The sequence below is a fragment of the Pseudopipra pipra genome, chromosome 3 (genome assembly GCF_036250125.1).
Source record: "Pseudopipra pipra isolate bDixPip1 chromosome 3, bDixPip1.hap1, whole genome shotgun sequence".
NCBI lineage: Eukaryota > Metazoa > Chordata > Aves > Passeriformes > Pipridae > Pseudopipra > Pseudopipra pipra.
The window spans coordinates 32,423,950-32,440,560 of NC_087551.1; the positions used below are offsets into that span (position 1 = coordinate 32,423,950).

Here is a 16,611-nt window from a genome sequence, read left to right on the forward strand (position 1 = left end):
AGTGGCCACTGACCAGATAAAAAGGAGAGAGCTGGTACCTGGTATAAGTCAGAAGACCATATTCAAAAAAATCTCTTGTTGCTGAGCACCATTTGCTCTCTAGTTATAGTTTTAAGACAGTGAAGCTGATATTGTGCATAAAAGAGGAAAATTATGCAGCAAAGCCTTCATGCTCTACGGGAAAGGGCAGCATGTTGCAGGCAGGGCCATAAAACCCAACAAGAGCATTGCAGTGACTCAGAGTAATAATTTCCAAGTTGCTATAGCATCTTAGGTTATAAAAGAGCTATGCTCAAAGCTTTTGTGGTCCTCTCTTACCCCTGTTCGTGAGCTCATTTCACAACCAGAAATCACCAGCTTTCCTTCTTGTGTCTCAGGTTTTAGTATTAATAGTATTTATGAGGCTTTGCAGTTGGCAATAAGAAAGAAGAAAAGCCCAGAAGAGAAAAAAAATAAGGTCAAATAGGAAAAAAACAAGTGGAATTATGCATACTGCAAGCTCCTCACACACACTAGTGGGCATCCAGTATTTTGCAGAACTGCTCCTTGGCTCAGCAGCAGTGAATGGGCCTGGGAGAGCTGGCAGGTTATGTTGTGTTTGGCTCCCCCTACTCATACACAGCTGCTAAACCAGCTGAAAAAATACCTCGTGGTAACAGTTCCACGTGGGCATTTTCTTTCATTGCTGTAGGTGTGATCCTGCAGATCAGTCACAAGAGCAAGACAAAAACATAGGAAACAAGCTCTGTGTTAGTATGTGATTAGTGCCATGGAAACATATTAAATCCCTTTATAAAACTATGCCAATTTGAAAAAGGCTATGGGATGGCAAAGATTAGGAGTTTAGAAAAAGATGTAACAATGAGATACAGTATATCAAATGTTGTTCCCTGTCAATCTTGATTTGGTGGGTTTTTTTGTGGTTGGGGGTGGGGAAGGGTGGATGGGTTTCTGGTTTTTTGTTTGTGTTTCTGTTTTTGGGCTTTGGGGGGGGGGTCTGTTTTGCGGTTTTTTTGTTTGCTTGTTTGCTTGTTTGTTTGTTTGTTTGTTTGGGGTTTTTTTTGTTTTGTTGTTGGGTTTTTTTATGCCAGAATAGCAGCTAAACCAGCAAAATCACAGCCTTGGGAAAGAGTCAGAAAACTTTCCAATAGTGCTCCAAGAAGGCTTTTTAAAAACAGGTTTCCTGAGATCTCTGTCAAATAGGGATCCTACTCCAACGCAGGGATATGCTCTGAGATGCTTTTGTGGTTTTTTCATGTGGGATTCCCCTTTCCTTTTATGGCACACGCATCAAAATCTCATGGGAGGCAGACTTGTTGCGAGCAGTTTCTGCCTGGATATGTGCATTTTGGCCACTAGAGGTTGTAAGAGAGGGGGGAAAATTTTCCACCAGACAAGCTGCAGCATCATCCCAGAGCAGGATTTTCTCTGGGTCCCTTTGATCTTTGCCCATCAACGCTCACACAGAACTCCTGCACATACCCTGAATTTCGGTACGTAGGATCCTGACATCTCAGCTGTTTCAGATTTATCGGTGTCAGATTGTTGTCTTTTAGCCCTGGGGCACTAATGGCCTTAGTGTGATCCCCTTATATCTTAAATTAAAACTGTTTTGATTCTCCTAAATCTTTTAGACGGAGACCAGCAACTTGTATCTTTTCTCTTCAGCGATAACGAGCTCTGTTGGCTCTTTTCCCGCATTCCTGCCATAGATAATTTTACTCTCAGATGTTTAAGCCAGACCTTCCTCCACCAGCCTCTATGCTTTTTCCTAGTGTCAAGTAAGAAACAGAATTTTCCTATGGTCGCTTTTGTCTCCTGAAAACATCACAGCCTGTTGTACCTCAACCTGGCACCTTACAGGGTCCTAGGCTACCTTCCACCTGGGTTGTAACTCTTTCCTCTTGTTGCTAATAATTCTCTAGTCTTCTGACCATAATCCTTCCACAATCAGGGATACCACCTTCCAAGGAGCCTCAAGAGAGCTGAGTTAGTGTGGGAAATAGAACCTTAGAGCTCAGTAATCCTAGATGGGTATAACCAGAAATAGCTATGGTGTAGAAATACATTGAACTTCAACCAGATGAAGGATTTACAAACTTTTCTTCCTGATGGCTCTTTTCAATGGCACAGTGGCTGTATACGAACTCACAGCAGTATGAGACTTAATCATCACAAAACTCACCGGTGATGGTACTTCACCTTGAGCATTGCACAGAAATAGGAATCATTTCCTCTGATGGTAAAATGCAGTTATTCCTGAAGTGAAACACAACAAGGACACTGCAAAAATTTAGGAAGGAAAAGCCTTTATCCAGTAAGGTTTTACCAGCCATGAGGGAAAATAAATCGAGTTGCCTGAGCTAAAACAAAGCATTGATTTCTGTGGAAAATGAAAAATTGAACTTTTTGTTTTGGTTGCTGCAAATCACAGGTGCACCTGGAATAGAGCCAAGTGATACACAGGTTGCAAGGGACACTTGGAGGTGAGCTCATCCCGATACCTGCTCCAAGCAGCTTCAGCTATGTCGGGTTGCTCAGTGCCCTGTCCCTGATAAATTTTGAATGCCTCCAAGAATGGAGATCCCACATCCTCTCTGGCCCCCTGTTCCAGTGTCTGAATACATTCAAGTAGTTTGTCATCATATCCAAATTTCCCTTGTTGCAATTTGTGTCCATTGCCTTTTTTTATTCAACTGCTGCTACTCCAGGACAGTTCTGGGTCCATTTTTCCTACACTCACCACTAGTTAGCTGTGGATGGCAATAAGACTGAACCCTTTCCCTTCCCTCTCCAGGCTGAACAAGTCTCTTTGCCTCTCCTCATACCCTACATGCTCCAACCCTGCAGCAGCTTTGTGGCCCTACACCTCCAAGGATGGGCTCACTCCAGTCTTTCTTCTACCAGCAAGGCCCGAACTGGACATGGCAGTCCAGATGTGGTCTCACAAGTGCTGAAGAGAATGAAGAATCCGTTCCCTCAGCCTGCTGGCTAACATTCCTGCTATGCAGCCCTGTATTCAGCTGGCCTTTGCTGGAAGGACACAGCGTTGACACAGCCTGAGCTGAGGACCTCAGGCCAGCCTCCACAGGGTTGCTCTCTGTGCATTTGGTATCTGCTCTGTGCTGATTCACAGGGCTGTTCCCGCCCCACGCAGGACTTTGCATTTGTCTCTGTTGAACTCAGTCTGCAACTGCATACTTAAGCAATAGGTGGCACTGATGGATGATGTAGGATTGTCCCTGAGACAGCGTCACTGCGGAAGAGAAAGCCAGCAGAGGAGAAACTTGGACTGTGTCACTTGGAGCAGCGTCCAGGCAAAGACAAGCAGACATGTGGCAGGAGATTCTTCCAAATGCCTGGTAAGAACTCCTCGACACGGGGAGGAGGGACTCCAAACTGGGCTCCCTGGGACTGGGGGTGGGAGAAAGCCCCAGGAGGGTCATCAGATCATAGGAGAGTGGGAACATGCAGCAGAGTTTTCCTGAGCATGAGTGCAGAAAAGGTTTTGATAGACTGAGCCTTGTTTTATGTCACTCCGAGACCTGCTTCTGGGACATGCTTGCTTGGTTAGCAGTGCAGAGTTTATGCTATTGCCATAACTGCTTTCATGCCTCTGCTCACTAAGCTCCAGGATGTAAGTACAGGGGGATATTACTACCTGTTGCATAAGCTATTTGTTCTCAGGAACCTGTTCTTCCTTGTCTGGGAGCAACTTAAAGAGTTATGTCCTTAAAAATCACACATAAGCTGTCTCAGAGATTGTTACCAGATTGCCTTGGAGACTACTGGGATATCCAGTAAAGGCACCAGGTTCTGCATCCCAAACAGCAGAGAGAAATGATACTAGGTGAAAAGAAAATACCCAATGCCCTTGGTTTTTCATGGATTTTCACGGCTTTTTCTTTTTGTTTTGTTTTCTCAAGGTATTGCAATTATGACACCAAATAACTCCCTAATCTAGCTGCCTTCCACAAGGCAGAGTAACAAGACTTTCTCTTATTGCATCTAATTTTGCTAGAATTTAGATTGTGCTTTTGTACCAGAATCTACTAGGCTTAAAGAGAACCAAGGAGGATACCTTCTTTTTCTTGCAGGAGAACTAAAAGGTTGATATCTAGCCAGGAGTATCTAGAAGTGGCAAAGGTAAAGCAGCTCATTGAACTCTGAACAGGAAAGGGCCCTACAAGCCTCTCCTCATGCCAGCCCTGCAGCATGTTGAATACTACATGGCTGGCAGCAGAGTAACCCGTGAGCTTGGAGGTCTCCTGCCAAGGCTGTGCACCTGTTGCTACACAGCAATCAAAATAAACTATTTTCTTGGCTGAAGTAACACAGCTGCTCACAGGATGAAACACTGCAAGGACACCTACCCAGTTGTTTAGTGCCTTTTATCTAAATTATGCTAAAGGAGGAAATATTATGGCAACAAATTATCTAGCTAAAACACAGCCTAGGAACACTCTCTCTTTGTGCAGAGACAGTGTTTTCTGAGCCCTTCTCTTTCCACCCTGTCCAAAAAGTAGGAAAAATAATGGCAGATATTGCCAGGTGGCTAAACAGCTTGTGATTGCGTGGCTGGGTAATAAACGTGCTGGCACGTGACACTCACCAAGGGTTGGTATCAGGAAACACTATCAGACTATAAGGATCCTTCTTTTTTCCCCCTTTTGTAGGAAGAACGTCTTGTCCCGGATCAGGTGAGTGAAACGGCTGTTCTATGTTAAGGCCTCCACTTTTGATTAGCACCCTAATTGGGGTGCAGCATAGTCCCTTCATTCTCTGGATGACAACAACAAAATCTTCATTCACAATCCCCTTGCATCCCTCTGCAATAGCCCCAGACACCTCTACTGGTACCCAAAGGAAACTAAAGAACTTGAAGCACAGGTCAGAGAGGAGGGAAGGTACTCTACATTTAGGACTGCATGTCTGAAATCCAACTCCAGTAACTTAGCTCCTACACCTCCAGTCTGAACCTTTCTGTTTAGAACACAAAGAGGGGCAGCAGCAGACAAGCCTTACTGGAAAGCTATGGTGGAGGGCCAGTGTTGCCCTAAGAGATCATTATGTACAAAGCACTGGCAAGAGAAGCATATCTAGCACATCCAGCTCTCTTCAGCAGCTGAAGACTTTTGTCTCTCTGCCTGCTCCTCAGCCCACTCTGTCCACGCAGTTTTTATCCCTGGAGAAGTCCAGCTGCTACTATCTAGTTCACTCCAGCACCAGCCTCAAAATAGATTGGCCCATATGCTATTGAACCTTGTCCCCCTGGGCACCCTGGTTCACAATGAGAGGCACAAGGAAGCCTTGTGATAAGCAAGTCCTGATCAGCAAGGACTTGAGATCCCTAAGAAGCATTGGTAAATATAACTCTGCCCTGATTCTTGCCTGTGGTCTTCAGAAATAATAAAAACTTCCAGTCCCTGCTGACTGCATGGGATTTGTAGGCATTTGTTCCTGCTCAGTCCCAATTGGTGTGATCACAATCCTCAGCATAGTCCCTTTGCCCTTGACACTTCTGTTGTTGAACACAAACAATTTTATGCTTCCTTAGGTCTTTTGAATATTCTCAGAAGAATGCAGTCCTGGTCCCTGTGGCTGCCCTGGGGGTTGGAGGGATCCTGATTTGCTGGCTGAGATCTAGACACAAGATCAAGACTATTGAAATGGGCGATGGATGGTGGGGCTCAGGTGAAAGATCCCTAAAAGGGAGAGAAGATGACAGTATCCGTCCCTTCAAGATTGAAACATCTGACAAAGAAATCGAGGTACCAGCGGCTGGGATGTAAGGAGGGGCAGAAAGCTGCAAGGCATATGGAAGCAATCTATCACCCACCTCACTGCTTCGAGGTGATATCTTGGGGTGACAGCAATGCCAGTGCAGCTACTTAGCTCCATCAGATGATGCTCTGTCTCACCATCCTTTATGAACAGGATTTGAGCTCAGATCCATTCCAATGTTCAATAAAGACTTTCTGAGACAACAGACCCTCCATGCAACCTGTGGCTGCTCCTGCAGAAAGGCCACACTTTGAGCAGCAGACTTTGACAGTGTGTCTGTGGATGGTGGAGAGGGGCAGGAGGGTGTTGGGACAGCAGTGGCACCAGGAGGGCAGGACTGACAGACTTCTGCAGAAGGAAGGGCTAGAATGGTGAAGAGGGATGGGGTATTGACTGAGTTGTAGCAGTTCTGTCCCTGCATGCCTATCCCTAATTATCTGGCCAACTAGCATTCTGCAGCTCAGGCTGAGCTTCTTATTCTCCCAGCTGGCAGTGCTGGCAAGCTGCTAGTGCCAAAAACCCTAAAGTGAGTTATCACCAAGTCAAAATTAGGACCCAGTACTCCTGGGTACCCTAGGGCAGCTAATAACCTGCAGAAAAATACACTCCCTGTATAAACAATTCAGGAGGTCATGCAGAGTACGGCACTACTTCAGGAGGGCTTGTGGTGTCCCAGAGAGCAACACAAAAGCTGGTGGAGCCAGGAGAGCCTGTCCATGCCTGTCCTGGCATAACACACATGCAGGCAGCTGACAAACCTCTCAAGAAGGGCTCCCTTCCACAGGATCTGCACCGGCGCCTGGATCAGGCCCGCTACACACCACATGTGGAAGGGGCTGCCTTCCACTATGGCTTCAACTCCAGCTACTTGAAGGAGGTGGTGTCTTACTGGAGGAACCAGTTCGACTGGCGCAAGCAAGTGGAAGTCCTGAACAAATACCCCCACTTCCACACCACGATTGAAGGTGAGGGAACCTCTGTGGCTTGAGCAGGTCTCACTCTGAAATGCACAGAGAGAAGGGGGAGATTTAAGAAATTACAATATTTAAGATAACAGTATGCATAACAGCTTAGTGATATGAGTGAAGTATCACTCAAGGCTCTATTATTAATAACCTTGTAGAGATTAAGTCCATTAAAAATATCAATAAGATTAGGTCTGCTTCCAGATGAGCTTCATCTGGCTCTGAATCTGAGCTAACTACCAATGAGGTTTTCTTCAGCTATTGCCTTGAAGTCACCTTTGGAAATTGTGAAATTTAGCCCAACTCTGAGGCTAGAATATCTCCCACCACACCCAGTTTAGCCAGGTGAGGTTAGTCAGACTTTATGTAAGTGATCTCTAGGTTAAACTTTTATCATGCACTTACTTTTCCATATTTCTCTTTTAATCACCCACATATTTTGTAATTTGGTACTGTTGTTGCATGTATTATTATTACCTTCGTTATGCTTTTCATTTAAGTGCAGCTCTACTTATATACTGTGAGATCAGTTTCTCAGGAGAGGAAGCTCAATCTCCTGTGACCCCAATATCTAAGGCTGGGGTCAATACCTCTGTCTGTATGTAAAACATGAGACATAGATACAGGCTTCCTCTTTCATTTGGCATCTTCTTGCCATAGGTTGATTGAGTAATCATCTTCTTCTGCTACAGATGCTAATTACAGTTTTGCCACCCTCCTTCTTCAGAGTCTAGAGCAGAAGCTTTGATGGACCCAGAGCTTTAATTTATTTGTCTTGGATGTGTGGCAGGGATTGATATCCATTTTATCCATGTGAAGCCATCCTATGTTCCTCATGGTCGAGCTGTTCAACCGCTGCTGATGGTCCACGGCTGGCCTGGCTCCTTCTATGAGTTCTACAAGATCATCCCTCTGCTCACGGAGCCAGCCAAGCATGGCCTGAATGAGGGTGATCTGGTATTTGAGGTTATCTGCCCATCCATCCCAGGCTATGGCTTCTCAGAGGCCCCTCACCAGCAAGGTAAGTGATGAAAAGGCTCTGTAAGAAACACAGTTTTGGAGTAACACCTCAGCTGTCCCCAGCCCCTCTGGGCACTGCAGTCTGTAAATGCAGATGCCTGGCTCTTCACTAATGCTCATGTGGCTGAGGCTCTGGGGCTGGCTGTGGAGATTTGGAGCACAATGGTAGCTGGAAGCCATGTCTGCTTTCCACTTTCTCCACTTCCCACTGAATTTCTATCATCCTGTGTTCATCTTATTTCCAAGGAGCAAGGCAGACCAGCACGGCACACTGTGCCTTCCCACAGCCCCATACTCACATGCCTCTGTCAGGCCACAATCTTTGGCCAGGGGATGAACACCAGGACAAACAGATCTCATGTGTTTCTCTTTACCTACAGGCTTTGACTCCATAGCAACTGCTCGGATATTTCATAAGCTGATGAAGAGATTGGGCTTCAAGCAATATTACATACAGGGAGGAGACTGGGGATCTCGTATTACCACAAACATGGCCCAGATGCTGCCACAGTAAGTAGCAAAGGAAACCAGAGCAGAAAAGCTGGCTTCAGTTCTTACCCTACCTTCTGGCTCTGTGGTCCTGCCTTCCGTTTGCCCTATATCTCATCCCCTTCTGCTGTTTCCTTCAGGAACAAACCCACCTGGCATATTCAATTGTATTCATATGTTTTGCATTGATATTGGCACAGTTCTTGTGCTTTCTAAATTTCAGTGCTGTTTGGCTCTCTTTTGCTAGACATGGAAGTAAACTCTGTTGCATTTTGATTTGAGATCTCAAGGAGACAGATCATCATTCTAAATGAGGAAGGAAATAAATTTAAAATCAGCACAGAGAAAAGGAAGGGAGGAATTCAGCCTTTCAGCTGCTAAACACACAAAGTATAGGACTTTCCTATGTAAAATGTGGGCTTGAGACTGGTTGGAAAAGAAGCACAATACCTTCTTCAGAAGATAGCATCATGGCTTAGTGCTGAAAAGGCATTTAATGCTCTCCAAGCACCACAGCCACACTTGGGTCAGAGAATAGATAAAGTGGGAAAGCTCCTAAAGCAGTTAGATTACAGGCTGAAGAGCTCTCTCTTCCCAATTGCAGTTGTGCTGCGCAACGCCCAGAACACAGTGGCCACATGTGGTCTACTTGTGCTTTTTAGAAAATACCCAGCACAGCCTGTTCCCTACAGCATGGAACAACACAAGATCAACAGCCAGAGCTACCAGCATGGATATGCCACATCCAGAAACTGAGTAGCTGAAGCTAACATCATAGCAGTGGCACAGCTGGATGGACATGGGACCATTTCTAACTCCCATTTTTTGAATCATGATAAACCTGAAGGGCTTTGTGTATTTGTCTCAGTAAAATGCTTTTAACACAGCTCCAGTCAGGCATGTTTTCTAGAAAATCTGAAGACAGAAAATCACTTGATTTAACCTTCTATTCATTAACCTAATTTTAGATCTGTGAGAGGGCTTCATCTGAATATTGTCTTCCTTGGCAAACAAAGTTTGGGAAGATTGATTTCCATAATGCTTGGAGCTTATGTACCATGGCTTGTAGGCCTCAGTAGGGAAGATGCTCGACGTGTCTACCCCTTCATGCAGAAGAACGTCTATGACCTTCTGCGAGAGTCTGGGTACTTACATATCCAAGCCACCAAACCAGACACTGCAGGTAATGTACCTTCTCTCTATCACTGTGAAGATTGTATAGTAAATGCTTATGGTATATAAAATCTCATAGTAAACAAAGACCAAACAAGTTTGAGAAGCAATAAGTTTTGGTGACTGAGCGCAAGACCCACGTGGGCAGTGAGTTCATGGGGACAAGAACTGTGTAAAACAAAATTAAAAGGAACAGCTCAACAAAAGATGGAGATTTCAAATATCACCATTCAAGGCCTTTTAAATAGTATGCCACTTCTCTCAGGCAAAGAACCCCTTTCCAAAAAGTCTCCTAAAGTAAAGCACAGAGTCCTGAAATTGAAGCTTCTAGAAATAAATGTGGTTGAAAACAAGAAAAATACCCAAGGCAAGTAAGTGCAATGCGAAACTTGCAGAAAGGTAGACACAGCCCTAACACGTGAAAAACCAGAAGCCTGACATATTGGATCCAGTAGATAAGGAGTATGAAGAAAGATAGGGCCATTTCATAAAGTTAAATTATTTGCATCAGTCCCCACTGGAGAGGATTTTGGGGTATTGCTTTATTGAAATAAAGCAATATTTAAATTAAAGCAATGTCTTTCCCCTTGTCAGGAAAGACAGCACAGCTGTCAGCTGTGGAGACCGTAGAACAAATAGCACCCCATCCTGGCAATTCACTGAAGAAGAAAAAGTTTAAACTGAAATGTCAACTAATGTTTAGTCTGTTGCTTGAAGTAATCGCAATACCAAAGAAAAAAAGGAGAAAAACAAGATACCAGTTTGGAAGGGAGTTGTGGTGGTGGCATTTCTGGTTGTTTGGGGGTTTTTTAAGGGCCAAATAGTGAAGATAACCTCAGAAAAATGAAGACTAGTATGTCTAGTCTCTGATCAGAAAACTAGCAGAGCTATTTTAAAGAGGAGAACTGATTTACAGGTGATAATATCACAGGGAAATCATACTTCAAAAATCAGAGCTCTGCAGAATCAAAGAGTGTGGGTCCAGGAATGGAACTTACATAATTTCCAGAAAATACTTTGCTGAGATTCCTCCAGTGTTCTTAAGAAATTAAACTGCCTTAAAAAAAAGATTAAAACTAGTCAACATGAGAATCCAAGCATAAGAATAAATAAGCAAGTTCCAGAGGAGGGAGAGTATCACAAAAATCTGTGCTGGCACCTATAAATTTCAGTATGATCCTGATTTCTCTTCAAATAAAAGTTAATGATTAGGTGAAGAATTGACAGGTATCCAAAGTTTAGTTTAAACTAAAGATAACTGTAGAGTTGCAAAAAAAACATTTAAGTGATTGATTGACAAAACTAGCCAATAAAAACTGATGTTAACAAAGTCCAAAGCAATTTAAATAGAGGAAGAAAATCACAATGGGGTCAAGTTTGGCTTCTGCCATATGAGAGAATCCATAAGAAACATCAGCCTGGTCAGACTTTAAGAGAATCTTATAAACTGTTAAAGAGAATAAAAAAAGAAAACACGAAATCCATGATACTCTGAATCTGTTGCATACCTGTTAACCCAATTTCATAATTATATTTTAGAATCAGAAGAATACATAAAGGGGAGAAAGACTGGAGTGATTATGCAGTGCTTCTATGGACGCTGCTCATAGTCTAGGATTCTTCATACTGTATTTCCATATTTATAATGTTTGCTAATGTTCCCAAAAGGAGGAACAGATAACAGATACACAACATTCCACTGTTTAAATTAGATAAAAAGTGATGAACAGCACTAACAGTCCTGGCTGCCCGTTCAAAACAGGATAGTGCTCCCAAATATTTTACCTGAAATTTCTTTTCAGAGTGTAATCCCTTTACATCTGAATTTGCTTCTGCCACACATTACCAAGAAGCCAACAGGACTTTCTTAGTTCCTAGCTTCTTTTGTATAGGAATTACTTGAGTTTGTAGTGCCATCGGTTACAGCCGGAATTCCTTTGGGGGGAATTTGTCATGAGTAAAGTACTATCAGGTGTGGTAAAATACAGACTCTCTACTGAATTCTGAAAAACTGAAAAAATAGAAAACTGAACATTTATGAAAGTCCAGTTTAACTCCCACTGAAGTATCACAACGCCAGGCAACTGCAATAGCCCTTCTGTTCTCTTGAATTAGGTTGTGGACTGAATGACTCCCCAGTGGGGCTTGCTGCATATATTTTGGAGAAATTCTCCACCTGGACGGATAAATCATTTCTGCATAAAGATGATGGAGGCTTAGAAAGGTAAGAAAACAGATGTTATTCCATGCAAAGTCTCATTAAAAGAATGAGTGATGATAACCAATATAAGGATTCAGGTAAAAGATTGGCCAGTCAAATCTGAAATTTAAGGATGAAAGACTACAAATGACAAGTAGTAGCTTAAACTTACAGCAGACTGTCTGCAAACCATTGCTTCAGAACAAGGTGGTTTTGCTCTGGGCACATGGGTGCTGATTAATTGCTGCTTGAAAATGAGTGGAGAACAAGAGGAACAACTTCAGGACATGAGCTCAATACAGTGCATTGAGAAATAGCTTCCAGTTAAATTTCTTCATCCTTCTCTCTCAACAGCAAATACTCTCTTGATGAGCTTTTGACCAATGTGATGATTTATTGGGTGACATCCTCCATTGTGTCCTCAATGCGATACTACAAGGAGAACATTTCCAAGGACCCTAATCTAAATGCTTATAACAGGTAATGAAATGGTAGATGCAAGACAGATTTGCAAATGAGATGGAAACATTTAGGTCACTTAAAACAGCACATCTAACTCAGGAAAAAAAAAACCAAACAAAAATCGAAGTTCTTATTTTCTTTCGATAAATATAGTTAAGAGTCACTTTTCTTTTGAACCTATAACTCGCACAAGGTGGCTTGCAACCAAGACAATACATTCTTGTCAAAGCATCAAATGCAGCCTTGTGTTCAAAATGCAGGTCTACATAGTTATTCACCAAACAGATGTAAGCTCTAGCTCAGTTCAGTAAAAACAAAACAGAAAATCATGGGCATATCCAAGAGAGAAGTTCAAAGTGAATTAGGAAGGATATGGCTTGCTGGAGGATAAACTAAGGACTATAACGGTTAAGCACAAACTTGGGGAAGGATTTTGGAGAGCAGTGCTTGAAACCAAGCACCTCTTGACAGCTGGTATGTTAAGATGACTTTAAGAGAGGCTGACTAGAAAAACATTGCTGAGTGGATTTCTCCAAGCAACAGATGATACAAACAAACGGGAAAGTGTTTTTCTTTGTGACTGAACCCGTCTACCTTCCCTCTCCAGAGTCATTTGTTACACATTTGGTACCACAAGTTTAAATCAAACGTGAGCTGGTTCATTTCTGACTTTCACACAGAGGTGCAGCATCTCGTCACATAACACAAAATTACAGAACAACCTAAACTCAAAGATCTGAAACATTTCAAGATCAAACTGTGTGCTAAGTTGGCTCTACTTTATACATCTTTGGGTATAACCTTCTTAAACTCAAGAATATCCAAACAGAATTGAAGCCCTTCAGCAGAGTGCAGACCACAAAGTGTGTTGCTGTGGTGAAACTGTGGCAGTTACCAGTCAGAAAGTTTTTATAGACTTTCCCTGGGACTTGTTTCAAAAATGCAATTTACTTATGTCTTCTAGGTTTGCTGTACACGTCCCCACAGGGATTGCAGCTTTTCCTCAGGAGATAGTTCATACACCACGTACCTGGGCAAAGGATGTCTACAAGAACATCGTCACTTACTCTTACATGCCACGTGGAGGGCATTTTGCTGCCTTTGAGGAACCAAAGCTTCTGGCACAAGACATCATGCAGTTTGTCAGAAAAGTGGAACAGCTGTAAACCTGCAGTTTAAATACATGCATAGAATGGAAGCAAGTTGTTCTGGCACCAGCAGAACCTTTGCTTTGAGGGGTTAAATAAATCCGATGTAATCACATATGGAAACCAGCATTTTATTTTGATAATAATTACAGTACTAAACTTGTTAATCAAGCTGTAAAGATTTTTATAAGGAGAAAAAACAAAAAATTAAAAAAACCCAAAGCATTTTGTGTTCTTTCATTCCCAGCACCATATCATTGCTGAATTCATAGTTCAAGTATAACAGAATATGTAAACAGTTTATTGCAGTAACATTGCATTCATCTGGGACAGAGAGGTGAAAGAAACTGGCTAAGGCTTGTGTTCAAAAGCTTTAAATACTTGGGCACTAGCATTCTTAAATATGTATTACAAGCAGCTTTGGTGAAAGTGTAAAGGGTTTTTGATGTCTTGAGCACAAACACTCCTACGTTCAAGTTATATTTCATTCAAAAACCTGTGATCACATATTCAAGTGGGCAGCTGCACAAAAGGCAGCTATCTTCATTCTAGCAGTTTCTCCCCTAGAACAAGTTTTAGCAGCTACTGCACATTGTAAACAGTTGTTAATGGATAATATGGCAGAGACAGCACTCCTAGTGATCTCCAAGCTCAAAAATATCAAATCAAGTTCCTCCCAGTTCTATAATCTCAATCCATTCCAAAAGGTCAAAGTTAAAACATGCACCAAGTACAGAGGGTTACGTCAAACCTTTACACTCTTTTCAAAGGATTTTTACCACCTCATTGTGCAATTTCGGCTACTAACTGCAAGCACCTTCACTACCAGTAGGCTCAAGTTTCTCTTCAAATGGGACAGTTATCTGAAACTACTAAAAGCTCATTACATCACAGATAGCTGTTGGAGTTCTCTTCAGTCAGCTAGGCACGTGTCTACTTGTAACACACCACACTCTAAGGATTTCTCTCCCTGTCCTGTTCTGCACTAGACAACAGCTCAGAAGAACAGGCTCAAATCTGCTTCCAAGTGATACAATATTACTCAGAACAGGAATTTGGCAGATAATGATAGTGCTGAACTTCATCACAATCCCCTGACTTCTACACATTCCAGGAAAGTTTAGGTCCAAGACTTGTAAGAGATAAAAGCAAGCAAGAAACTTGCTTACTTTGCTGTTTAGTGAGAGTAAGTTACAATATTGAGGCAGAACTCCTTTTCTGAAGAGGGTTAGCAAAAACTGCTTACTTTTAATTGTATCTGTATATCTAACTGATTGTCAGGGCTGTTGGACTAAGGATTTGTTAAAAAAAAAAAAATATTGCTTATTGCTACCCTGCATCCACAGAACTGGTCAAGCGCTTTCAGTTTCCAGTAGAGGATAGCACTAGGTACAAGACCTCGCAACTGCTGAGAAATCTCACTCTTTGGATCATTAAGGAACTGAAACAGAGTTCTGTGGAGGTCTAATTTTATTAAATAGATGGACAATCACTTGATTACTCAAGTGAGGTGGGCACTGCAGCAGCTAATGGGTTACCAAGAGCTGCAACTGCTTCTAAGCACACAGCAGGGTGCATCCCAACGAACTAATTCATCTGCTCTGCCACAGCTCAAGTCCCTAAGGAATCACTGCACCTTTGCCTTAAAGGGGATTTGCCTTCAACAACAAGTCAGGAAGTGATGAGAGGTGAGTGCAGCCAAGCTACACAAAGACAGTAAACGCTCTGGAGAAAACAAATTCAGACAAAGATACATGGTTACACTGAATAAAATTAACACTTAACAAAGGGTAATTAATATTCCAATTAGACATCTACAGAGCCCAGTCATTCACTAAAGCCTTTGAGGGTCACTGGTGCTTGGAACCAGATGTAGTCCTCCCACTCAGGTGCTGTGTGCTGTGGAGGCGAGGCACTCAGGTGGGGGTCTCCGTCACAGGACAATCTAACAGTCAGCTTCCTCCCTCGTGTTGGCACTTTGTAGTTCAGTTTGGGCCGGAACCATTCAACACCACAGTCCCGGTGGCCCTGGACTAGGATGAGCGTGCCTGTGACAGGGAGAGCCTTCAGTTCACTGAAGATGTCTGCAACAAAAAGGCTGTGAAAGAGCTGGCGAACACAGGGTGCAGTCTGGAGGCTCTCCTCAGCACTGCCCTCGCAGATCCCTTCCAAGTTCAGCTCATAGAGCTCCTTGGGGTTCATGACATTTCCTCCAAGTAGGAAAAGAACCCGAGGAACCAGTGTTAAACTAAACATGACTTCCAGATGCTGGAACAATCCCTCCAGCTCCATTAGCACCTGCTGGCACTTGCTGCTTCCCATGGAGGGTGGCTTTGCAATCCCATCTCCATCCTGGAAAACAAACAAACAGGTTAGTACATTTAGTTGTAAGGATGTATGAGTCCGAATATGCTCTGCAGGAAGCATGGCCCATCCCACAGGGAACAAGGGGGTTGTGTTCCTTTTGAGAGCTATAGGTGCTCACACAGAGAATCAGAGACAAAAGAGGAACACAAAAGCACACCCTATTTGACAAACACTCAGTTTAAATCCAAATCACAGTACAGACAAATTCCCACAAGAAATAGAAGCCCCATCTTTCAAAGATCAGCCAAAGCAGCGATATGCTTTCAGCACAGAGGAGCGTAACAAGCGATAAAGAGAAACTTGCCGAGATCTTCAGCAGAGACCTTAATGTTGCCCTTGCCTTTTTTTTTCTTTTTTTAGGGGAAGACGTAACATTTAGGGATGCAGCTACAACGAGCGCTTTCCTTTAGATGCACCGACACATTACAGTACGTGAACAGGAGCTCACAGGTAGAACTGTGAGCAGAACACGGCGGCCCCGCCGACCTCCCACCCCGAGGGCCGCCTCACCTGTGCCGCCCGCTGGCAGAAGTAGGTGAGTTGCTCGTAGGGCAGCGGGAGCTGGTTCCGCTGGTGCAGCACGTGCTTGAGGAGCTCGCAGACGAAGCGGCAGCCGCTACCCCGGCGCACGGCGCCCGGGAACGCCACGGACACCGAGGGGGTGCCCGGCACCGACCCGCTCCGCCGGGGCCTCATCCCGCGATCCAGTGACGGCAGCGACAAGGAAGCGGAAACCGCGACCACGCCCCAGCCAACGGCCGGACCGGGTTTAAATGCCGCGGTCGCCGCGGGGGCTCACGGGAGCGGCGCGCGGGCCGCCCCGCGCGACCTGCGGCGGCGGCGGGGTAGGAGGCGCAGCCAATGGTGGAAAGGGAGGAGGTGGCGCGCGCGGGCGCGGCAGGAGGCTGGGCCCCGGTGGAGCCCCGCCCCATATGGGCGTGACCGATCGGGCTGGCCCTGCCCCGCGGATCGCGGTCCCGCCCCGCTGAGGCGGTACCGGGAG

General features: G+C 44.1%; 2 protein-coding genes across 4 annotated transcripts; one reads left to right on the forward strand and one right to left on the reverse strand.

The window, feature by feature from the left end:
* The first annotated feature begins 3,206 nt into the window (after positions 1-3,206).
* Positions 3,207-13,466, forward strand: LOC135411216 (epoxide hydrolase 1-like). 3 transcript variants are annotated; one of them, XM_064648507.1, is made up of 11 exons: positions 3,207-3,362; positions 4,677-4,700; positions 4,826-4,890; positions 5,558-5,771; positions 6,569-6,749; positions 7,540-7,770; positions 8,150-8,279; positions 9,227-9,441; positions 11,547-11,655; positions 11,986-12,111; positions 13,058-13,466. In XM_064648507.1, exons 1-11 carry the CDS (start codon positions 3,222-3,224, stop codon positions 13,257-13,259), a joined length of 1,638 nt encoding a protein of 545 aa, XP_064504577.1. In that variant the 5' UTR covers positions 3,207-3,221; the 3' UTR covers positions 13,260-13,466. The 3 variants fall into 3 exon arrangements, with proteins under 3 accessions (XP_064504577.1, XP_064504576.1, XP_064504575.1); XM_064648505.1 differs by lacking the exon at positions 4,826-4,890 and having other exon boundaries at positions 3,219-3,362; XM_064648506.1 differs by lacking the exons at positions 4,677-4,700; positions 4,826-4,890 and having other exon boundaries at positions 3,212-3,362.
* Positions 13,361-16,582, reverse strand: MAD2L1BP (MAD2L1 binding protein). The gene is made up of 2 exons (XM_064648508.1): positions 16,119-16,582; positions 13,361-15,593 (listed from the first exon to the last, which is right to left on the reverse strand). Exons 1-2 carry the CDS (start codon positions 16,302-16,304, stop codon positions 15,069-15,071), a joined length of 711 nt encoding a protein of 236 aa, XP_064504578.1. The 5' UTR covers positions 16,305-16,582; the 3' UTR covers positions 13,361-15,068.
* Between the last annotated feature and the right edge of the window lie 29 nt (positions 16,583-16,611).